The sequence below is a fragment of the Anoplopoma fimbria genome, chromosome 17, assembly GCF_027596085.1.
Source record: "Anoplopoma fimbria isolate UVic2021 breed Golden Eagle Sablefish chromosome 17, Afim_UVic_2022, whole genome shotgun sequence".
Lineage (NCBI taxonomy): Eukaryota > Metazoa > Chordata > Actinopteri > Perciformes > Anoplopomatidae > Anoplopoma > Anoplopoma fimbria.
This window is the reverse complement of record NC_072465.1, coordinates 20,459,829-20,484,037: the sequence shown is the minus strand read 5'-3', so window position 1 is coordinate 20,484,037 and position 24,209 is coordinate 20,459,829. Positions and strand designations below refer to the sequence as shown.

At 37.7% G+C, this 24,209-nt stretch overlaps 3 protein-coding genes across 3 annotated transcripts; all 3 read right to left on the bottom strand.

Annotated features, from left to right (window-relative positions):
* Window positions 1–2,680: 2,680 nt before the first annotated feature.
* Window positions 2,681–7,758, bottom strand: timm17a (translocase of inner mitochondrial membrane 17 homolog A (yeast)). The gene is made up of 6 exons (XM_054617081.1): window positions 7,668–7,758; window positions 6,008–6,107; window positions 5,684–5,747; window positions 5,347–5,475; window positions 4,516–4,626; window positions 2,681–3,569 (listed from the first exon to the last, which is right to left on the bottom strand). Exons 1-6 carry the CDS (start codon window positions 7,691–7,693, stop codon window positions 3,493–3,495), a joined length of 507 nt encoding a protein of 168 aa, XP_054473056.1. The 5' UTR covers window positions 7,694–7,758; the 3' UTR covers window positions 2,681–3,492.
* Window positions 7,759–10,320: 2,562 nt separating this feature from the next.
* lmod1b (leiomodin 1b (smooth muscle)) lies at window positions 10,321–14,834 on the bottom strand. The gene is made up of 3 exons (XM_054617054.1): window positions 14,287–14,834; window positions 11,524–13,269; window positions 10,321–11,441 (listed from the first exon to the last, which is right to left on the bottom strand). The coding sequence occupies exons 1-3, from the start codon at window positions 14,563–14,565 to the stop codon at window positions 11,415–11,417; spliced, it is 2,052 nt and encodes a 683-aa protein (XP_054473029.1). The 5' UTR covers window positions 14,566–14,834; the 3' UTR covers window positions 10,321–11,414.
* A 3,239-nt stretch (window positions 14,835–18,073) lies between these two features.
* Window positions 18,074–22,960, bottom strand: shisa4 (shisa family member 4). The gene is made up of 5 exons (XM_054617377.1): window positions 22,767–22,960; window positions 21,012–21,189; window positions 19,569–19,705; window positions 19,286–19,477; window positions 18,074–18,173 (listed from the first exon to the last, which is right to left on the bottom strand). Exons 1-5 carry the CDS (start codon window positions 22,843–22,845, stop codon window positions 18,133–18,135), a joined length of 627 nt encoding a protein of 208 aa, XP_054473352.1. The 5' UTR covers window positions 22,846–22,960; the 3' UTR covers window positions 18,074–18,132.
* Between the last annotated feature and the right edge of the window lie 1,249 nt (window positions 22,961–24,209).

Sequence of the window (24,209 nt, the reverse complement as noted above, 5' to 3'; positions counted from 1 at the left end):
AATGAGGTGTGTCCACACTTTTGACTGGTATTATATATATATATATATATTTTATATATATATATATATATATATATATAATATATATAAATATATTTTCATATATATAAATATATTTATATATATATATAATATATATTTGTATTTATTTATATTTATACAGTACCAGTCAAAAGTTTGGACACACCTTCTCATTCAATGGTTTTTCTTTATTTTTATTTTTTATTCTACATTGTAGAATTGTATGTTTTCATATATATAAGGAATATATATTTATATATAAATAAACAAATATAACAAATAGAATATGTATTTATTTATATTTATACAGTACCAGTCAAAAGTTTGTCCAAACCTTCTCATTCAATGGTTTTTCTTTATTTCTATTTTTTATTTTTTATTCTACATTGTAGATTAATATTGAAGACATCTAAACTATGAAGGAACACATATGGAATTATGTGGTAAACAAACAAATGCTCAACAAACCAAATATGTTTTATATTTTAGATTCTTCAAAGTAGTTGAATGAGGTGTGTCCACACTTTTGATTCTGGTTTTTCTTTATATTTATTTTTATTCTACATTGTAGAATTGTATGTTTTCATATATATATATATATATTTATATATATTTTTATTTTTTATATATATATATATATATATATGTTTTATGTATATATATATATACCAGAATATGTTTTATTTTTATATTTTCATAAGTAGTTGAATGAGAAGGTGTGTCCAAACTTTTGACTTACAATGGTTTTATATTTATATATATATATATAAAAATATATATATTATATATATATTATTATATATATATTTGTATTTATTTATATTTATACAGTACCAGTCAAAAGTTTGGACACACCTTCTCATTCAATGGTTTTTCTTTATTTTTTTCTTTTTCTACATTGTAGATTAATATTGAAGACATCCAAACTATGAAGGAACACATATGGAATTATGTGGTAAACAAACAAATGCTCAACAAACCAGAATGTTTTAATATTTTAGATTCTTCAAAGTAGTTGAATGAGAAGGTGTGTCCAAACTTTTGACTGGTACTGTGAATATGTTTTTATATTTTAGATATATATGTGTTTTTTGACTGGTACTGTGTATATATATATATATTATAATATATATTATTTTATATATATATATTTTTATATATATATACATATATATATATAATATATATTTGTATTTATTTATATTTATACAGTACCAGTCAAAAGTTTGGACACACCTTCTCATTCAATGGTTTTTCTTTATTTTTATTTTTTATTCTACATTGTAGATTAATATTGAAGACATCCAAACTATGAAGGAACACGTATGGAATTATGTGGTAAACAAAGAAATGCTCAACAAACCAGAATATGTTTTATATTTTAGATTCTTCAAAGTAGTTGAATGAGAAGGTGTGTCCAAACTTTTGACTGGTACTGTGTGTATATATATATATATATATATAAAGGTGTGTATGTTTCACACATACACACCTTTTCAACATTTTCCTTTAACACCCCTTGTTTATTTTTATTTTTAGTCAATCAATCAAGTTTCAGAAAGTGAAATTTAACACCCCTTGTTTATTTTTATTTTTAGTCAATCAATCAAGTAGTAGTAGTAGTAGACAGAAAGTGAAATTAATCGAATAACTGTCACACAAATTATAACATTCCAACGTCTCAAATGCTGTTGCATTGTCATTATTTGTCAAATTACTTAAATACTTTGGGGAAAGTCAAAAGACTAAAGTCATGTCACAGCAAGTCTGAAGGCTTTGAGCAATTTAGAGTCAAGTCACAAGTCATGAGCATCCTGTCCTTTTCAGGTTTCACAGACAAACCATTTGAACATTTCCTTTAAAAGCTAGTTTGCCTTATTAGACATGAAAAGACAAGTCTATTAATCAAATAGTCTTTTAATGGAAAATTAATCGACCTGATAATGATCAAATTGTTGTTTTTTGTTAGGTGAAAAGGCCAAAAATTCTTCAGTTCTTAAAAATCTTAAATTGTTTTTATTGTTTTGGTCCTTGACGTCTTCTCTGACCGCATAATGACATGTCTAAGGTGTCATGTAAAAGGTCTTGTATTTATTCTAATTGTTCTGGATTTATTTATTTTTGGTTAAAACTTGAGACTTCAAGGATTTGGAGTCAGATCTGGTCTTTTTTTTTTGTATATTTTTCAAACTTATGCTCGGTTCATTTCTCAAGTGACCAGCTCTTTCTTGGATCCCTGACCTCACATATCAAACTGTTGACGTCAACGGTACATCAACCCTCTCTTCACCATCGCCTTCTGCATCCAGTGTCCTTCACCTGTCACTACGCAAATGGGAATTCAAACAGATAACAGGTGTGTATGTGTGTGTGACACAAACATGCAAGAATGTGAGAGGAAAGTGCTCCCTTATGTGGCTTTTGTAAACACATCCTTAAAGAGTCAGTTACACAAATTTGGCCAAGCAAAGAAAGAGCCATCCTGGTCTAAATATGTTTGCGAGTACTTCCCTCTAGTGGGGAATGAGTAGTCCTGCTCCGGCAACATGGTTCATGTGTGTTTGCAGCAAAAATACACTCAGTCTACCTCATTATCGACAATTTTCATAACCCAGACAAGAACTAATGGCCTTATTGTATTCATACGCTTACAACAAACACAGGTAACAACTCATTTCTTTATTGTACCATACTATAATCTATCATACAGTAAGAATCAACCCCTTGCTTTAGTTTCTCCATTCATTTGTACTGCCTAGGCCATCCTTTGTCTTTAGCAGCCTTTCCCAGACCTTTGTGTTGGATGTAAGCATTGTAATATAAAATACAACACTAGGGTAAAACTTAAATAAATATAACTAAAAAAAAACAAAAAAACAAAAACACCTTATCCCAGGAATAGCATTGTGACTGGTGTTTGCCCTTCATAACTGATTAAAATAAAGTATGAAAAGGCCAGCCAAATGAAAGTGGCCAGCCCAAGCAGGTGATGTGTTTAAGGCAAATAAAACTGTAAGTGAATACAAGTATAAAGCCTTTACTGTATATACACATAAGTGTACCATACTTATAATTCATTACGTTCCTGTGGGACGTGTGTTTGCTAGATTCAACATGGTCCGAAGCTTGCCAGCCTGGAGCTCCCACTTGTATGTCTACATGTATAATGTGTATGAACAAAACAGAAAAACACACCTCGTCCCCAGTCTCACCACGTGTATGTATTTAACCAATGTTAGGTGAAACAGATGCACATGACAAGGCATTGAATGGCCCAGGGCAGATCTGTACATGGCTCTTGAAAGAAGGAAAATGAAGATGTGTTCTGTCCTTCACTTCTCTGACACGGTCCATAAAGTTGGGTTCAGTTGCTAATCTCTGATGTGTGGTGTTTAACATCTCCATTTCTTCTTTTGTAACTTCAGCAAGGAATTCAAAAAGGCCTATTGGATAAGAAGTGAGGGGGTCCTCTCACTGGTATTGTCTGTAGTCTCCAAAGGTAGGGGCGGACATGGGAGCCGGGGCCGGTTCCTCAGCAAACTGGGGCCCTGAGAGAAAGAAAGAGTAAATTGAGAATGAGAACAGCTGCTGGAAGTTAACTAAGAGGGCATTATCCTTAAATACATCTGAGCTGTTCCCCAGTTCAATACAACATACTAATTCTAGGCAGATTTTAGTATGTTGTGTAGCGCAGCAACTAATATTATTTATTATCAATTAATCTGCAGATTTTCACAGTTATTGAGAGTAATCAATTGCTGCATAAAACAAATCAGAAAATAGTGTATCGTAATAGTGAAACAAATAATAGTAATAATTTTTTGACAATGCGGGAAAAAAATGACAAATTGAGTACAGATAGCTGGACATTGAAATACAACACCTTATAGGTGGTGTTTTTGGTGAAAACAAAAGAATAAAAAATATATTTTTTTAATCTTTGGAAAAACACTCAGTGAACACAGATCCAACCTTTTTTCACAGTAGACATTTGGACTTGTTGCGACAGGAAAAGCGTAGGTCTAACTAATTACATTAACAAATGCTCTGTGTTGTGTCAGAAATAGAAACCAGTCATTTTTAATGTGATTGATTACACCTTTGCTATTCCTGCTACGACTTGTTGAAATGTTTTTTTGTAAAGCATGCTAGCAGGTGGAGAGGTGACTAATGTATCTGCATAGTAAAGTCAACAAAAATAAAGTTGTCAGGTGAAGGGCAACCAGAGGTGAAATTGCAGTTACAGCCGGTAATTTGTCTTTGCCACAGCAGAGGTCATCTTTCACAACTACAAAAGGCATTTATACCTCACTGACTTACTTTGTTCTAATTCTCCCTTTTGGTATCTGATGTAAGGGAGGGAGATTTCTAACGTAATTTGTATGTATTTATTTGTTTACAAAATCATCAAACTGTGTTCTACTTCTATGCAATATCCTTAACGTCATCAATGATTCAAAGACACAAACATTATATTCAAGAAGTATTACTCACCAGTTGGGAACTGTGAGGAGGCAAATCTAGTGAGCAAGATTCCAGCGCCCTCTATCAATGCCAGCAGGATTCCTCCCATAGCTGCAGAGCCTACCATGGCTACGGCTCCATCTACAGAGGAACAGGAAATGGTTTTATGTTAAACAAGGGCGTGGGCACACACACACAGTACATTAGTTTCCATAACACATAGATAAATTGAGAACATTGAGATGTTACTGTATGTTAAAGATGGCCCACTGGTCAATCATCATCACTTTGTTTATAAAACATTTTTGCTCCAAAGAAATAGTCAGCATTTCACTTCTATTCCTGGGTCCAGTACTGATGAAGTGTCAGTTATATAAAAATAAAAAAAGGAAGCCAAAGAATACCCAACAGCATGGCAAGACTACGCTATTTAAAAAAAAAAAAAAAAAAACTGCTGAAATCTGGGACAAATTAACACTGTGATCGTATAATCTTCACATGTAGCCCCATCTTATAGTTTAGCCATCTTTGTGTTTACTTTGCCACAAACTTTACAGTACATGTACGTTTTGATTGTTTGTTTATTGGATTAAAACAAGTGGCAGAAATGTGGAAAAGACTTTTAATATTAGTTCCTCCTCCTCGCCAGCAGAGTCTATTTAGCTGCAAGGAACGACTGAGAGCCGCTGCTCAACAGCAAGCAGCCGCTCAGAAACAGCCAGGAAACTGAGTGTAGAACCAGTTCTGGCAGGCGCCCCCACCACCCCACCCAGAGCACAACAGCAACATTGCTGTTTTCCCTTTGCATGCATGTGCTATCTGTTCAACTCATAACTGTCAGCTTCTTCTAAGCTTACTCACTTCTTGCAGCAAGGATAGCTCCCGTCATGGCCCCACTCGTAATTGAGTTCCAGGGATCCTCCTTCCCTCGTACTTTTACTAAACCACAGTCAATCATGGAGAAGAGGCCTCCCCATACTGCAAAGCTTCCTGCAACAGAAAAAAAGATTCACTCAAGTTCAATAAGAAAAGATTAGGAGAACATCTGTAGACTTAAACAGAGATCAACATGACAAACTAAGTTGACAACTGCCCCTGTTCTTTGCAAAGGAGAAAGCAGAGAATGAATATTTGATACTAAATATGTTTTTTTTTTTACTTTCAGGCAGTAATATTTAAATTCAGCAGTTTTCCTCACCTCCAAGTTGTGGAGCTCTGGTCTTGATGGCAGTCATGCTACCTCTCATTCTGTGGTTCATTCCCTACAAGAGAGAGCAACACAAAACACAGATCAATGGAAAATCCTTTTCAATTCAAGATATTTGCATTTTTGATAAAAGCCAAAATTGGTTGTGCCAGTAATCGTGTGACAGTAACAAAACAGTGCTGTTCGTGCTCTGAACAGGAAGCAGACTATCTCTAATGCTGTATGTAGTATGATCTGTGTTAGGAGGTCATAATTGTTGTATTTGATTGAGACGATACAGTTAAGAACAGTGATAAGTTACATGACTGAACTTACTGAGGGTGAATTTCTGAAGCCTTTTACTGCCTGAAATATTCCTCCTCCTATAGCTCCCATGGTGAAGGCTCCCCCACAATCGTCCACGATCCTCCAGGGGCTAAAAGCAAAGGACGGCAGTTAGCAAAGGTCATTGTCATACAAAGTACAAAGTAATAAGTTGTATTTACATGTGCCAATATCATGATCTCATAGATCTCTGATTGTAGGTTCAATCTTGATATGCCTCATGAGAATGGATTGGGCAACGAGGGTTATTGCTCCCAGTAGACCACATGACACTAAAAACCTCTGCAATACAAATACACTGTGCAATACAATAGTTATAATAGTTTCTGTCTGTATATATAATATTTCAGTTACTGTGGATTCTTTACTGTTTTTTTATTGCACCTTTGCTTATTTATAATACTTATTTTTGATCTTGTTTTTTTACTATGTCTCTTGTTTGCACTATACCCTATGTTGCTGTAATCCTGTAAATTTCCCCACCGCGGGACTAATAAAAGGATTATTTTATTAGTCCCGCGTAGAGGAACAAACACTCTTTATATTGTTAATATGGAAATAAAATAAAGTTAAACTTAAGAGTTTATTTACAGTGTTTAATTTGGACAATGACATCTTTAAAACACAAAATGACAACACGACATACACTGCATGTCAGCGTTCATTACACATTCATTGAATAATACACATTCTGTAAATCTATATAAATACTTTGATATCTGTCTTCACTGTTTACTTCTTACAGTAAATAGAATAAAATAAAGTAAATAGAATAATAAAATAGCTAAATAATAATAATATTATTTATTTAGTTAGTTATAATAATAATTTATTCAATAATCATAATATTATATTTAGTTATAATAATAATAATAAATAAATAAATAAATAAAATAATAAATAGAAAAAAATATATATATATATTTCAAAAGCTACTTGCTACATTAATAACTCCTAGCTAAATAAAAGCAGTGCAAAAAATATAATGTCTATAAAACTGCTTTATTACCTGGTTATGACACCATGTACCACCTGGTCTGGAGGTAAGTCAACTTAAAACAGGTCCTGGATCTGTTTGATACCAGACTGTGGGTGTAAACTTGTCCCTAATGCTTAACACTGCCAACATAAAGAAATCCTCATCGACAGAATTCATTTCAGCTCCTGCGTTTCAAGATAAAGTGGACAAATGTTCAGCAGCTGTTGCGCAATCCCCGGCTGATAAGGCTAGCACACAGGTGGCTAACGGAGCTAGCTTACCCATATGCTAAAGCTACTTCCTTAACACATACACCGACCTGGTGAAAGTGTCACAGCGGGGTTTGACACTCACTTTATATCATATATCACCGTGTACACTCAGTGGTAGCTGTTAATTAACTAAATGTAATGACATGTGAGCGAGTAAACCCCGACAAGGTCACTAACAACGTGACGGTCTGATGCAAGCGCACACTGGCTCATGCATGTCTATGGGAAGTTAGCATTTGAGCTAACGACAGGTAGCCATGCGGATTAGAGACGTTTCGTGTTATACCACGTGTTGTACCGTAACAGTGAGTATCAACACTAAACGTGGTAGCTACTCCACGACAAGGACTTGGTAAAGAACAGGGTAAAAAAGGCTATTTTATGCGGTTATAAGGCTCACCATGGTTCTCTGGCATACTCCTCCATCTTGTTCTTGTGCTGTTCCCTCTGACGTCACGCTTATCGGCGCGCTGACGTCACCACCCGACGTGATGCCTTAAAGCAGCGTCATATGAGGCGAAGCGCAACTTGCATAACATGCAAAACAGTTTAGCTCGAGGGAGATGTGTTATTGTGCAAACAGGTTATTATGTGATAATGAAACTTAACATTTAGATTGTTGCTTTGTTATCTTTACTTATATTTAGCATTAGAAAAGGAATAGTTTTTTGGGTTTTTTGGGGTCTTCAGGGATCCCAGTAGTCTGCTCACCAGCATTTGTTTATTTATTAATGTCAGTGGTTTTCTACTGTTAGTTGACCCTTGAAGTTCAATACAAAAGTAGCCAAAGGCCCAGTATTGGGGAGAAGGAGGTGCTCTTTGCAGCCATACAGATAAAAAAAAAGTCGTTATAAAGTTTATGCTTTTATTATAGATGTACAGTACCAGTCAAAAGTTTGGACACATCTTCTCATTCAATGGTTTTTCTTTATTTTTATTTTTATTTTTTTCTACATTGTAGATTAATATTGAAGACATCCAAACTATGAAGGAACACATACGGAATGATGTGGTAAACATTACATTACATTACATTACAGTCATTTAGCAGACGCTTTTATCCAAAGCGACTTACGATAAGTGTATTCAACATAGGTATTCAAGAGAACTACTAGTCACCAGAAGTCATAAGTGCATCTCCTTTCTTAAACAAGCATCTAAAAGCATAAACCAGAGCAAAAGTATAGTGCAGAAACAAATTACTACGAATACAATGAGTGCAACAAACTAATAAGAATACAATAAGTGCAACAAACTAATACGAATACAATACGTATTAGTATTACGTGAACAAACAAATGCTCAACAAACCAGAATATGTTTTATATTTTATATTCTTCAAAGTAGTTGAATGAGAAGGTGTGTCCAAACTTTTGACTGGTACTGTATTAAGAAAGCAAGCACTTTTTAAATCAGAATTTTAGGGTAGGAGAAAATGCAAAGGGGGATAAAGTAGACAGAGATGACAGTACACAACATTTAAAGTTATATTATGAATTATAATTATAAATGCACAAGCAGTTAAGATTAAATTATTAGAATAATGACGGCCACACAAACCCCAGTTTCACTGTGTGGTAATAGAGTTGAGAAGTGGAGAAGTTTTTCCCCATTCAGTATTCACATTTAATCTTATTATTTTTTATTTTTTGTTAAACAATAAAGCAGATGTTACTTAACACATAAAAGCACAGGATTCTCCCGGATTATGTCACAAACGTAGTCGTATGTTATGGCTACCAGTTTGAATTATTTCAGTTTAGTTTCTCAGAGATATTTTTTTGTCAATCTATTTGGCATGGTGGACAGGTCTAAATACTACAATACCCATGAGCCTTGGCCACCATTGGCATGGAGAAGAGGCCTGCCAGATGCAAGGTAGCAAATTCAAAACCCTTTGATGTTTCTTTTCAGAGCAAATATGGCCACCATAGTTGCATCCCGTTTTATTTTCAGATTTTTGTCATTTATTATATAAGCTGATAATTAGCGTGCATATTGTTAAATATATTCGTTTTAAATCAGATTCGATTGCTTTATTCCAGGAATGGTGGGTCCATAGGGGACTCATTTGTGCCCTGGCGCCTCCTAGCAGGTTATTCAGCCATGCTACAGTGAGGAAGGAAACTTAAAAACAGTCAACTTGAGACTAAACTAAACTACAGATAACCTGATTTAAACACCAAAAGTATAAAAGAATGTTCACTGAATTACTTTCTGCATACAAACGATCACCAGGTTCTCCTTGGATCTCCTTTGCTGGAGCTGAACATCAGTAATCTCAACATTTTCATTCCTTCCCCACTTTTTTCCTCCGTCTAACATCAGCGCTGTTGGTCAGAGGAGCAGCTACAGCTGAGAGACAGACCGCTGGCCTGCAGCCCGTTATTAGGAACGAGAATGGAATGAATTGCAGAAATGCCCAAATATAGACATTTCATGGATGCAGAGGCTGAGGCAGGGAGATGGAGACATAAACTGGCCGGCTCCTTGTTGTGCTGTTCTCGGGTTGATGGCTGCCTCACCAGCTGGAGGGTAGAAACTACACAGCTCCTAACATTTCTCTGCAGCTTTAAACATGTAATGTGAAGAAATGTTCTTGTTTTCTGATTGAGGCACAGGCATGTAAACGGATGTATAATGATGGAGGGATTCCTTAAATAAACTGAAGTAACTCAGTTGTTGGGATTCACATGCAGTATAACATAAATTATTTATGCTGCAGGTTAGTTGTTGACTATGGATACATATCTATATATGGATCTGTATATACTGTGCATATCTTCAGCTAGACCTGAAGTGACAGGGAAAATGGAAATACTTAAGTTTCTTATTAATAGTGAATGGTTTTATAGAGCCCTTAAACCAACTGAAATGAATGACAGCTAATTAGGTATACAGTATATTATGTATATTTATAAATACATACATACTTTGGTTTTTAATTCTGTAAAATAATATTACTTTATAATTTTAACTTTATACATACTGAAAATATTCTCCATATTGATATCAGCCAGACATAACATTACACTTGTGACTTTTCATTGCAAACGTACCAGAATCTTTTTATTGAAGACATACAGGCTCTGTAAGAAAGGCATGTGTAATCAGATATGACAGAGAATCTTTCATTACACAGTGCACATATATCTGATTTATGTTTATTATTAAAATTCCTTTAAAAATGACATTCACTTAAAATTACATAAAGGCATAAATCAACGGGAGGGTTGATGGAAGCCAGTAATGGTTTTACAATTCCCCCTAAGGTTAAGACATTATGTAAGGTATTCAAACACCCACGCTACAATGATTCTGTACAAAATATAACATCAGATACTGAAGGACAGACATTTGCACTTCCTGATAAAAATGCATTATGTAATTATTTCCATGCTAAAACTCGTGTGTCATGCACCAGGATTCCACTGGGCTGCTTTCCAATCTATCAAATCCTGCCTGAGATGTCATGAGATTTGGCAATGAGACACACAATCAAAGACCACCTTGACTTTTTTTTCTTTTTTCTCACCCCGATTTTTCTTAAGTCAGGCCGCCATGTTTGTTAATTCCCTGATTATTCCGCCATTTCAGAATTCCCAGTTTGAACAGATTTAAAACTCCTTCTCTCTCCACAAATAAATACATGGTCAAATTCATGTCCACTATATCGTTAATAAACTTTCTGTATATTAGAATTTCCTAAATAGTTATTTCAATCTCTTATCGGCAAGCTCACCGCACACTCCCACCACGCTCACGTCCAGATGCATACACAAGCCAACATGTTATATGATCAGCTTCATATTATCTAGTGCAAATAAACCAGCAAAGCGTCAATATGTACTCAAGACAACAACAACCACAACACTCATGGCACTCTTTGCTGTCGGTTAATAGAGAGCCCCGCATCACTCGTTCTCCACAGAGTCCTTTTGGTCCAGTGTTTGAGGGGAGAACTCATAGTGAGGACGAGTCATCCAACCAACGGGCATGTCATGTTTCACTTTCTCCATCTGTCCCGCGGCGCAGTTCTTCTACTGCATCCGGGTAATTTTGAGATTATCTCCTTAAAGAACCTGTGGTGAAATGTCTGTTCTCCCGCTCTCTTCCTTTTTTCACTTCATATTCCAACAGGAAAATATTACTGCAACCACTTTGGCACCGGCACCTGAGGGAAAAATAAATAAAATGTAACTATGTGAGGATATATTGTGGTGGAGCTAACCGATCCATAAAGAAATCCTACTTACGTTCTTGAGTTGTTTCTTATCGGTTCCTCTGATTGAGGCAAGCAGTTGGTCCCTTGTGTTCTTGCCACCGGCCGGGCTTTTTCCATCCAGTTTCCTCTTTGACACCGGGGTCAGAGAGTTCCTCAGGGAGTCTACATCCAGCATAGGAGGCGGAGGAGGAGGGGGTGCACCACCAGGGGGAGGAGGAGGAGGTGGTGGTGGAGCCGGACCTCCAGCTCCTCTTTTAGGAGTCAGCTTTGGCGATGGAACAGGTGACGGTATGGGAGAAGGTTTGGGGGAAGCCCTGGGTGAGTTTCTCAGAGATCCTCCTCCTCCACCCACCTTGGGTACCTCCAGCATCCCCTTCTTCTCCCCGTTGGCCTGCTGGGCCTGCTTCTGCTCCTGCAGGCGCTTCTGCCTCTGTCGGTCCATGTTGCGACTCAGTATGTTTGTCGTGGTCATTCTGGGTCCGGCCAACTCAAAGTGGTAGCCCAGTTTGACCAGGGTGGTGTTTTCCTTCAGGATCTTGGTCATCTCCATCTCCGTCTTCCCGCCGCAGATGTGACGCTGGTTTTGAAAGCGGAGCTCGGTAAGCGTGGAGTTGTGTGGCAGCGCCTGGATCAGGGACAGGATGCCCTTTCCGGTGAGATGGTTGGAGTCCACGTTGATGCTGGTGATGGTGTTGTTGCTGCGCAGCGTCCCCGCGATGGCGTAAGCCACATGATCGTCTGCGCGGCAGTTGGCCAGAGCTAACTTCTTCACGTTGGTGTTCTTGTGCAAAGCCTCCGCAAACTCGATGAGCGTCTTGGTCTTGATGACCTCCGAGTTGTTGACGTTGAGCTCAGTGAGGGTGGGGTCGTTGCTGCGAACCTGCTCCATCAGCTCGTCAAACATGCTGGAGTCTTCGTCCTCCTCCTCTTCCTCTTTCGCCTTGCTGTTTGGAGTGTTTTTGGCCACACAGTTGTCAAGTTTCTCCGTTTCTTTTCCATTCTTTTCCTCTTTTTCCTTTTTCTCCTCTACTTTCTTCTCCGTGCTTATCTTCTTCTCCTTCTCCTTCACGTGGTCGCTGTGGTTAACCAGCTCTTCTCTATCGGTCCTTTTCTCCGCCTTGTCATGTTTCACCTGCACTTCACCTCTCTCTGACGGCTGTCGCTCAAGTTTTACCTCAGGCTTGTTTTTATCTTCAGCTTTCTTCTCCTCTGCTTTGGGTTTCTTCTCTTCTGTTTTACTCTGCGGGGCCGGGCTTTCTGGTGCTTTGCTCTGCTTCTCCAACATTTTAGAGACAAGTCCTTGTGTCCTGAAACTCTCGGATCTTCTCTCCTTTTCCTTTCCAGGATCCTTCTCGTGCTTTTCTCGTAGCTTTGAGATAATGTCTCTGGTTTTGCTCTCGTCTCGTCTCCTGCAGTCTTCTTTCCCCTCTTTGCCGTCATCCTTTTTTTCCTGTAACTTTGAGATCATGTCCTTTGTTTTGCTGCCCGTGCTCTCTCTGTTCTCTCTCCTGTCTCTTATCTTGTCGTCCTCATGTTTCTCTTTGTTCTCCTCTTTCACGTCACTCTCTCTGCTTTCTTGCTTCAAGTATCTACTCGAAAGACGACTTCGCTCCTCTTTCAGACCTTCAGGACCTTTGCTGTTTCTGCTGTCGACCTTAGAATCTCTTTCACTTGAAATACTACTTTGAAGCCCTTCTGTCACGTCGTCGTTCCCCTCCTGGCTCAGGCCCATTTTTCTCAGATATGCCTGCTTCCGGCTCTCCTTCTTTGTATCACCCTGCAGGAGCAGCGTTATGTCAGAAAGTAAAGTGGTTAAATATGTGCCAATATCAAAATCAAACAAGTGAAAAAGGAGGTCCCGAAAGAAGTGTGAGAAAGGATGTAGACCAAAATAAATCACAGGTTGTCGAGATATCTGTGTCATAATAAAAATAATCTATTGGCTTTATAGTTCAGAACTTGTTCTTACAGACATACGTTATATAATGCATGGCATGTATAGTATGATGTAACACCTTATACCCATACAAATACAGTATCCCTTTACTGTCAAACAGCTCCTCGCCCATCTGCTCACTGTAAACACACACACTCTCCCTTACACAATATGGCACGGTGTGTTTACAGTCAGCAAAAGGACGAGGAGACTTTTTTTATAGTGCAGGGATACATTTGCAGCGAGTAAGCTTGCAAAGTGTTTGATTTGTGAGTCTCCATCTGTTTTGCCGTGTGAGGCCGTGGCCCTGGCAGATGCATCCTTAAAAGGCAGTGAGCGTAGGAGCAATCAACCAAGGAATTCCATCAGGTTGGGATTAAGGAGCTCCGCAGGGCCTCCGCTCCATCAACTGAAGTGCCTTTTCCTTTAAACACTAGAAACCTGGCTCCCCGACACCCAACCGAGGATGGCTCTTTTATAGCATGTCATAGAAATACAAAGAAACTCTTCCGTGTGTTTCTGATGCTGTTTCTGCTCTTGTGAGAAGATGATTAAGAATGTGAAACGCATGTCAGCCAGCCTCAGAGGGGAACAGAAGCCAACTCTAAACTATTAATGAGCTGATGGATCCATGGGTACATCGGGTCCAGTTTGCTCTTTGCTTCAGGCAAAATGAAACATAGCACACGAGAGCTATCAATAGAACACCTCAGGGACAGTGGATGTTACATAATGCTGAAATCTATCAGTTATAAGTGTCAATTTGATAAACTCATCTAAATAGGAGGGTAACTTTGATTAAAAACTGCTCAAATACACATTTCTTAAAGAGTAATGGGTCTTAAATCATTCACAAACCTCTAATGACTGTTCCCTCTCACTGAGCCTCCCTTTACGGTCACTCTCTCGTCGGCTGTCCGGTTTAGCGTCCCGAACGTTGTTGCTTGTGGGCGGCTGCCCGGCTTGGCTCTCCCCTTGGACGCCGTCCTCCGGCTTGATGTCTGGCACTTTCATCATGTCCTTCTCCAGCTCCTCCACCTCCTCCGGGGAGAGAGTGGACAGCAGGTTGTCCAGGTCTGGGTCTTCGCTCACCTGACGGCCCGTACGGGTCAGCCCTCTCACCTTTCTCCTGGACATGATTGCCAAGAAGAATTTGAAATATTGGGTAAAGGCTGCAGAGCAATTGAGTTTGTTTGGAGGTGCTGATGGTGGTAGAACAGTTAATCCCTTTATTTCAAATCTGATTGTTGGGTATTCTCTCTCCAATGTTGAGAAGTATTCCCATAGGTCAAAAGCTGCCGTCCCTGCTGTCCCGTGGCGTCCCGCTCACCAAAATGCCACCGGAGGCATCAACCCTGGTGCAAAAGAGGCTGGACTCTCGGTCCTGCAGTGATGAACTGCGAGAGCCTCGCATCATCGGAGTGGACTGTGAGGCTGGGACATTCTTTGAAATCCTGTTAAAGTGCATGTCCATATTTAGTCCAGGGTACACACTCCTTTAAAGGTAATGGGGAGGGCTGAAGTTTACAGAGATGCCAGAGCAGAGTAACACAGACTTCCTATTACACCCTTTGTTTATATGGAGACAAGTTCTTATTTTCTTTTTGTTTAGTAATGAATCTAATTGTAACTGGTTAGAGTTTCTTATTAGTTTTTTTTTGCCATGGTAAGAACATCAGATCTTTATCCATAGTGTCTTGAAGCAACACATTCCTACCATTTTGGGAGAAATAGTACGAGTTAAAAATACAGTTTTGTTTTTACAAGAGCTAAATATAACACCAGCAAGCCAATGATTTAGGGTGAATTATGTGTTAGATTCACATGGTCATTAAATATTAGCAGTGAAATACAGGGTGTCCTGAGGCTGGACTAAAAGGCTGGTGCACAATATTACACCAATTATCATTACAACAGTTATTATTACACCAGTTATTATTACACCAAAGGCACTAAAATTCAAAGACTTTCAAGCAGCACAAATCACAAATGTATTAGATTAAAAACACATTACTACTTGAAAGTATCCAAAAGTTGTTTAAAATGACAGAAAGTTAAGATGATTTGAGAAGAATAAAACAAAATAAATTAAATTAAAAACATGTGAATCATTTAACTACATAAATTAAAATAAAAAATAATGGTAAAAAATCTGAATAAGAAATAAAACAAATACAAAATGAATTAAAATATATAAATGTATATTGGCCTGGTTTAATGGTGGGCTTTTTAATATTTCCAAATATAAAATTGTAAAATGTACATATACAATTTGGTTTACTGTAAGGCAAACTGTATAAATATGCAAATGACGAATGATAATTTGTTGATAGAAATCAGTGTATTAGGGGAATCAATTTCATTTGTATTAGATGTTGCTTGTGATGACAATGAAATTAATCACTTTTGCCAAATATTTACATATTTATAATTGTTCGGAGGTTATTATGGACATCTAGTAGTCAGAATAATGTGAACACATACTAACTCACCCCTATTTAAATGTTATGATTTGATATATTGAACAAAAAAAGACACAGCAGACAGTTGTATTTTTACATCCCAAAGTTAAATTTTATGTTAATAGAAATAAAACCCTTTTTCACTCACTTTATATTACAATGTCATCCATATGACAACAGACATAAAGCCATAAATCCAGACAAGTTATTTTGCCAGCTGATGTCAGTTCCAGTAAACACACTCATGGAGTTGGATCAGAACAACAAATAAACAGAAACATCGTTGAGCAAATGTAATGTCAAACTACATCTGAAAGCATCTTACAAAGAAAGGTTCAGTGTTCTCAGTGTGCTTTACAAAGGCTCAACAAATCTGTACAAATGGACGTCGCCATCGGAAGAAACAATTGACGCTGTAAACTAGCGGTAATAGTTTTTTTCAAGAGAGAGCAATAACAGCAATAGGTCTCGAGGAGAAGCCCGGGCTTCTCTGATCAATCAGCATTATAAGTGTTTTATTAATGTTGAGATACATTAAAACCCCGAATAAGGTCACCTATTATTAATCAGACAGCTGTACAAAACATGCTTCAGATTTCATTTCTACCAGTTCATACATCTCACAAAGGGAACAGGGCTGCCCATGATGCTAAACTAGACCCAAACCCAGAATAATTACAGGTTAAAGACCCTGACCTCACTGGAGCCCAAATCTGTAACTTTCAATTTAAAGAAACAGTTTCACATTTTGGGAAACACACCTATCTGCTTTCAACGCCGGACGTGAAGATTTATACACTCACGTCTTTGTGATCGGTATCGATCTACTCGTGTAGCTCTCAGTAAGATAGGAAATATATTTCTTGAAAAGTCAAATTATGACTTTAAAGAATAATCTACTTTTTCCAACAGTAGTGATTTTTGGCCGAGCTAGTCCACAAGGTGAGAACTCATTCACAGTAAAAGGTAACCTCAATTATAATAATTATAATAATAAATACCAAATGGAAAGATGCCAAAAATGCTTGACGTCATATCTTATGTTACAATAACAATACATTATGTTTAAAATAACTTGTTACAATATCATAAAATATTCAGCTGAAGAACAGATTTACAAAATAAGTATTTAAATAGTTTCATCTCTTCTTTTTTTCTCTCTCTCCATCATCGTTAATTAGTGTAAGGCGGGACATTTTATGTTAACCGAGCAGCAAAGACCTGCAACTCCCCTCTGACCTGATATGTTACAAGAAATAAACATTGAACATGACTTTCACTGGAAAACATCCTACCGGCCAATATGTGATTAATCTAAAGATTTCTAATTCATTTAAAACCAGAAAAAGAAGCATGAGGACAGATTACTCTGACTGGGGTAGCATGCTGATGTCTAGACGTTACATTAGAACGGTGCAGCAAATATACTATCATGAATAAATTAGTCCAGTCAGATACAGAAAAAAGAAGAGACAAAGTTGAAACTAACGGATGACTAAAAGCTTCTTACACAAAATTAGGAGTAGCATAAATACCTTTAGGTACATCTGGGAATTTAAGACAGTATCGCACTGCCTTTGAGCCATAGATGTCCCCTTTAAAGTAGTTTATTAACTTTAGCGTCTACAACATTACGGAGAAAAAAAACATCAAAAACAGAAATAAAGACATCATGTAATCATATCTGGAGTGTGTGACCTGGAATTTGGCCTTAGGCAGTTATCAATTTATTCAAATTAAAGGATTTTCCCTTTAATAAATAAAAAGGGAGTGCATTATCATTTTTTGTAAACGCCTTCTGACCTCTTCTGTTAGGTAATGACTCTGATATTGAGGTGAGTGTGACAGCGCACAAGTGGCAGCACAGAGTCGAGATGGCAGCCAGATACTTTGGGGATGGTGTGAGACGGCATCTGCGAAACCCGCCGGGAGCAATCAAAAGAACAGAATTTGACTTACGGAAATACTCTGGAAAAGTAGGACAACCTTGTAAATAAACAAAGAAAAAAAACAAAACTTAAAGTGCATCCTGCTAGTGGAGCTGTAGCGCTTATTTGAGTGTGTGCGTGTTTGAGTGTGAGAGAGTGTTGCTGCCTTCTCCTTTTGATACAGTCCTTTCTCTCAGTTGCTGCTGTTTCCCACTGTTAGTGTTAGTGTGCATGTGTGTGTGTGTGTGTGTGTGTGTGTGTGTGTGTGTGTGTGTGTGTGTGTGTGTGTGTGTGCGTGTGCGCAGACGAGCCCATCAATGACCGGGATACTGAGGTGGAGAGTAAGGTGGAGGAGCTGAAAAATAAGAAACATAAAATAAAGTCAGAACCTTATATACTACTACAACTGCGTTAAGAATTGTTTCCAAAAGAATGAGCAAATTTAGGAGGAGCTATTTTCTAAAATGGTATAAATATTCATTGATTTATGGACTAAAGTGATGTATGTGTATACATCACAGATATGTTAGCAGCTTTTAATCAATTTTTATGGAATTTTTTTATTATTAATTTGGTTTTAAACTTTGCTGTACTTTTATTTATCTTATTAAATACTTCTGTCCTTTCTTGTAAAGCACCTTGAATGACCTCGGTGTATGATACAGTGCTACATAAATAAACTTGCCATGCCTTGCCTAAACTGGTGTCTAACATTGCCATCCCTGGAGCCTCAAATGTTACATTTGTTATGACAGTAGTGTAGAGAACATGGACTCATTAGAATCAAAAGGGTTTATGCCTTTGGTAGCACGGCGATCTCCCTTTCAAATCTGATATCAGATATCATGCATCAAAGGGCACTGTCCAAAATAGAGAGGGCTCAACCTCTGGGGAGCACGAATAAACAACTGTCAATTAGTTTTTTTATATTTCTTGTGAAAGTTTTGACCTGGTGTTGGTGCTACAAGAAAGATCAGGGGGTCACCCAAACAGCCTCATTAGATTTTATGAAAATCTGTCGAGTGATGTTCAAGTATCTTATAAAATATAAAGATGTCTAAAGAGTTCATAAGAAATACTTTTTTTTTTTAATTCCCCATTCAAACATCACCACTTTTAGTAAAGAAAAGTTTATTAAAAAAGGGAAATATCTCTAAATACTTCGACAGAAAATACTTTTATGTCAAATGTAAAGAGTTTCAAATATATGGTTGAGTGACCCAGGTGTTCAGTTGTCAAACTCTATTGCAAGCAAAACAGACAGATTGTTCTCATGTAGCTTTTCGTTCTTCTTAAACATCTCATTTCATTTTCAAACTCACTTCTTTTTGGAAAATATCACATGGATAGAGATACTTCGCTTTCCCAAAAGTAGGTTAACACCACATCATATTAGCAGATTGACTATTTTCTATTGTTAAAGAAAATCAACATAAAATGGACATAAAGGCTAATGCCTCCTCTTACCCTGGCTGTATGTAGGATCCATCAGGTGTGGTGGATAAGGTCCAGGCTGCATCATCGGGTAATGCGGCGGCATGCCGGGGTACTGGGGCGCCATTGGATAACCTGCGTGTAAATACTCATGCGGTCCCAGTGGCTTTCCATAAGCATCATACATAGGCTCCACTGGGTAGCTGGCCATGGGGATCTGCTGGACTGTGGACCAAGAAGGACAGACTGCTGTGAAGGGAAACTATCACCTCATGGTTATCAGCACAAGAATGGACTTAAAGAGAAGAGGTTTCACCATCGTACGGTGTCCTGCCCCTCTGCTGCCTTCTCTGGTAGAGGTAACAGCAGGAGCACATGAAGCAGCAGACCATGGTCGCGATGATGGCCACAAACAGGAGGATGGAGGAGGCGATGCCAGCCAGAGTGGTGGGGCTGAGAGGAGAGAAAGAGGAGGACTTAAGTTACAAAGCAGTTCCTTGAATCCTTACTTTGATCAGCTAGCTTCACGTTGTCCCCCCTCTACCACGCTAATTAACAGTTTGAGGATTAAAAGTTGAGATGGCTGTGATGTGAAGCTTTTGATTCAAACACAATCTTTTCCCCCGCGGACTGACCCTGAAGCATCCGAGTTAACGACGTATGCATTGCATCTCTGTCTCTCGACCAGATTCCATCACTTCACAGTCGCACTGAAGCAACAAAGCCCTCCATTTCAGCTCAGCTTCCGCCGCCCACTGATCTGATCTCCCGCTGGGCTTTATAAGCTGCAGGTTGTCTGCTCGCTACTGGATATGACGTGGATGGTTTCCAGTTTTATGGAGAGAAAGTGCCATGTTTCAGTCCCTCAGGTACAAGCACGCTTAGTCCAGCATTATCACGATCCCTCACAGGGGAGAGCTGATGTGAAAGAACGACTAATGAGAACATTTTACACTGTGAGGACCAAAGCAAGGTCATTAAGGCAAATTCGGCCGGTGGGAAATGAGAACGGGCCAGTTTAAGAATAGAGGATTTTTCGTAGAAATTACTGGCAGAATGCAGGGTGATGGTGGACCATATTTTACATGTATGTTTATATAATGTCAATTTTTCTTCCCACTAAAATCTGTGTTTAATGCTGATGTTTGCAATATTACTGATATCTGCACACACAAGACACTTCACCCATCACTAAAATCCACTACTTCAAGTAGAATATTTTTTCCCATTATGTAGAGTTTTTTTGGGGGTGCTTTTCCATACTATTAATCCATACCTGTCCTTACTTGATACTTACTACGATACTAGAATTTTAACCTCCGTAAACATTGTAAACATGAGTTTATAGTCTCTTGCTTTGTAGCATTGTTTTTTAAATTTGTCAGTATGGAAAGACAGATTCTTTATTGTCCTTTTCCAAGGAAATGTGTTGCCACAGTCTTTAAAAAGCCTTACTTAAATTCAGAGGTACATTACACACCAGAACATACCTACATGAAAGTATAATGTGCATTATGTGTACTTTGTATGGATGGATTTATGTTCCTAGATGTTTAAAGACACATCTCATTGGGCAGACTGGCCACAAATGTCCTCTAGCAGGATGTTAAAGAATCTGTCTGCCTTCAGAAAACAAAGGAAACGTGATCCTGCAGTGATAGCCTTGAATCCTGAACACAAACACTGACTCTTGGTGTCAAGTAAATTAATAAATAAGTCATTCAATTAAAACCCTGCTGCCGCTTAGTGCTTTCCCCACCTGAACTGGAAGAGCATGCAGCGCTTCTGCTCCCTCTCTGTGATCATCTTGAAGGCGTCCAGGCAGCAGTAGCGCCGGTGGCAGTTCCCACAGCAGAACGTGATGAGAGGGCAGTCGAAGCCGTTGTGCCAGGTGCCGTTTTTATCCACGTACCACAGACAGTCCTCGTTCGCACTGACTGCAAAACAGATATGATACAAAGTGTTAAGCAGGGAGACTACAAGGAAGATGATCAAAAGGAATCCATGAAGCAGCAGGTCAAACTTCACTTTGTCCTCCTTACAATGTCTCAGTTTAACGCCATTCTGTTGTTTCTGTTTCTTGTTGCACATTTTCTAAGTGAGTGTGATTCCTGATTGCTCACTTACAGACACTGCAGTCACAATGCATTATTCAACGGCTCACTGTTGCAGAGGAGGATAACTGATTAGGGCTCAAGTAAGGAACCTAGGATTTAAAGGACTTGCATGTCTGAAATAAAAAAGGAGTTCATTTATTAGTTTAAGGAATTAAGGATTGTTCTCATTATCAATTAGTTTATATTTCTTTTAATGAACCAATGTATCATTTGGTTTATAAAAACATAATAAACAATTCAATACAGACCAAAATGTAATTTTTCTTTCTGTTTTGTCTGACCAACAGTCCAAAATATGAAATTTACTATGAAATAAGATGAGGCTAAATAGCAAAATTCTCAAATTTGAGAACCCAACACTGTTTTGTTTGTGACCTAAACAGTCAAATCAATAATAAAAAAGTTGCAGATTATTTTTACTCACTTTGACTTTGACTATTGAATCAACAATTGTACACATGATCAACTCTTTTCAAGTGCTAAAAAATAAAACAAAACACAGATATGTGGTGTTACAGTGTATTCGTATGAGTTTGTTGCACTTATTGTATTCATATTAGTTTGTTTCTGTACTTTTGCTCTGGTTTATGCTCTTAGATGCTTGTTTAAGAAAGGAGATGCACTTATGACTTCTGGTGACTAGTAGTTCTCTTGAATACCTATGTTGAATACACTTATTGTAAGTCGCTTTGGATAAAAGCGTCTGCTAAATGACTGTAATGTAATGTAATGTACTACTACTACTATAACTACTACTATTACTGTAATGTAATGTAATGTAATGTAATGTAACTACTACTACTATAACTACTATTACTGTAATGGCACCAGAAATGACAAAAAGCATCATGTGTGCAGGTATAATGACACTGTTTAGTACATTTTACAACACTGACACATAAAGTATGTAATATTTGACTGAATACTTAAACTTTACACTTCTGTATGCTTTCTACCTTGTTGAGCAACAGTTAAATTAATGCAAAATAAAGACAACTAAAACCTATGGTGTGATATTATGTAAATTATGTTTTTTAGTGAAACTTGGTGCCTAAAATATCCATAAATACTTCAAATTAATAAAAAATTGAATTGCTTATTTATTCCCAGTTTTCCATATTGTAAATATAATCACTATTAATTGAATAAACCCTGTAACACCAGTAGTCTGACCTATTGATGAGGCTTGTGTTACATAAGCTGCGCTGTTGAGCCAAACGTTCGAGTTCCATTCATAAAAACCGACAGATGTATTAAATGTAGAGCCGTTAGCAGCGTTCCATTCCACCGTTAAAAGCCGTTAGCAGCGTTCCATTCCACCGTTAAAAGCCGTTAGCAGCGTTCCATTCCACCGTTAAAGCCGTTAGGCCCTGACGCAGAGCCATCCTCTCTCTTACCCGGAGCGGCGCAGAGGACGACGGTCAGCAGCGCCGCAGTCAGCGCGATGAGCGACATGTTGCCCGCTGGAAACATCATATTCTCTCGTCCTGATTTTATTTGAATTAAAACAAAATGGAGTGATGTTGTTTGTGAATGAAGCAGAATGAGCGGGCTAACGGTCGTTCGTAGACATTGTGTTGGTTCATGAACAGCATATGAGGCGAGCGGTAGTTTATCCGTCCAAATGACACATAGAGGCTGTGACGCGGCCCGGGCTGAGGAGGACGCTGCCTTCACGGACTGGCTGAAACGTCGGAAGAAACAAACTCCATCTAGTGCAAGAACGTTGAGATACTCATTCTCATTTGTTTATAAGATAAGATAAGATAAGATAAGATAAGATAAGATAATCCTTTATTAGTCCCCGGAAATTTGCAGGCTTACAGCAGCTTAGAGTAAAGTGCACACAAGAGACATAGTAGAAGAAGACAAGATAAAAAATGAAAATAAAAAAAAACCAAGTATTATAAATAAGCAATAAAAAAAAAAAAAGTAGAAAAACAACAATAACTGAAATATTATATTTACAGACAGAAAAAAACTATTTTAACTATTTTAACTTTTTAACTATTATTGCACAGTGTAATGTGTAATGTATTGCACAGGTTTTTATTGTCATGTTATTATTGTCATGTTATTATTGTCATGTTATTATTGTCATGTTTTTATTGTCATGTTATTATTGTCATGTGGTGGGAGCAGAGTTGGTTGTGCAGCCTGACAGCAGCTGGAAGGAAGGACCTGCGGTACCTCTCCTTCACACACCGGGGCTGACAAAAGCTAAAGTATGCCTACTCAGATTATTTACTCAATAAAAGTAGAATATTAGTTTGAAAATAAGTCCTCAATTAAGTACTCACAATCACTACATCAAAATAAACTGCTTGCATAAAGAAGTTTAAGGACTTTGGGGGCTCCAAACTATGTTAATAGTTTTAAATATTAAGAAATAGGTTTGGGTGTGATATTGTAAGTTAAACTGAGGTGGTTACTAGTTTAGCTTGCATTAACACACTGTGCAATACAACATTTATAATAATTTCTGTCTGTATATATATTTTTACTGTGGATCTCTACTGTTCTTATTGCTTATTTATAATACTTATTTTGATCTTGTTTTCTATTTTATTTTTTACTTACTATGTCTCTTGTTTTGCACTATCCTCTTTACTGCTGTAATCCTGTAAATTTCCCTGCTGTGGGACTAATAAAGGATTATTTTTATCTTATTTTATGTCAGATAGGAAATCCCTCCTCAAAGTGTCCAAGTCACTCCTGTTTACGAGCGTCATTGAACGCACCGTGAGAACAGCGGCGTTAATAACATTAACTCTGTTGTAATCATGTGTCCCAATCATGCAGAGCCCCACATGCACAATAACAAACCAGTAAATGGATGC

Excerpts from the sequence above, each read along its gene's own strand:
- timm17a (XM_054617081.1), bottom strand. The coding sequence starts at position 7,693 with ATGGAGGAGTATGCCAGAGAACCATG. Across the intron at positions 6,108-7,667 it reads GAGTATGCCAGAGAACCATG|CCCCTGGAGGATCGTGGACG; the intron begins GTGAGCCTTATA and ends CTTTGCTTTTAG. Across the intron at positions 3,570-4,515 it reads CTCCTCACAGTTCCCAACTG|GGCCCCAGTTTGCTGAGGAA; the intron begins GTGAGTAATACT and ends TCTTTCTCTCAG.
- shisa4 (XM_054617377.1), bottom strand. The coding sequence starts at position 22,845 with ATGATGTTTCCAGCGGGCAACATGTCGCTCATCGCGCTGACTGCGGCG. Across the intron at positions 21,190-22,766 it reads CGTCCTCTGCGCCGCTCCGG|TCAGTGCGAACGAGGACTGT; the intron begins GTAAGAGAGAGG and ends TCTGTTTTGCAG. Across the intron at positions 18,174-19,285 it reads GGATCCTACATACAGCCAGG|CTCCTCCACCTTACTCTCCA; the intron begins GTAAGAGGAGGC and ends CTTATTTTTCAG.
- lmod1b (XM_054617054.1), bottom strand. The coding sequence starts at position 14,565 with ATGTCCAGGAGAAAGGTGAGAGGGCTGACCCGTACGGGCCGTCAGGTG. Across the intron at positions 13,270-14,286 it reads AGAGGGAACAGTCATTAGAG|GGTGATACAAAGAAGGAGAG; the intron begins GTTTGTGAATGA and ends CTGCTCCTGCAG. Across the intron at positions 11,442-11,523 it reads ATAAGAAACAACTCAAGAAC|GTGCCGGTGCCAAAGTGGTT; the intron begins GTAAGTAGGATT and ends TTTTTCCCTCAG.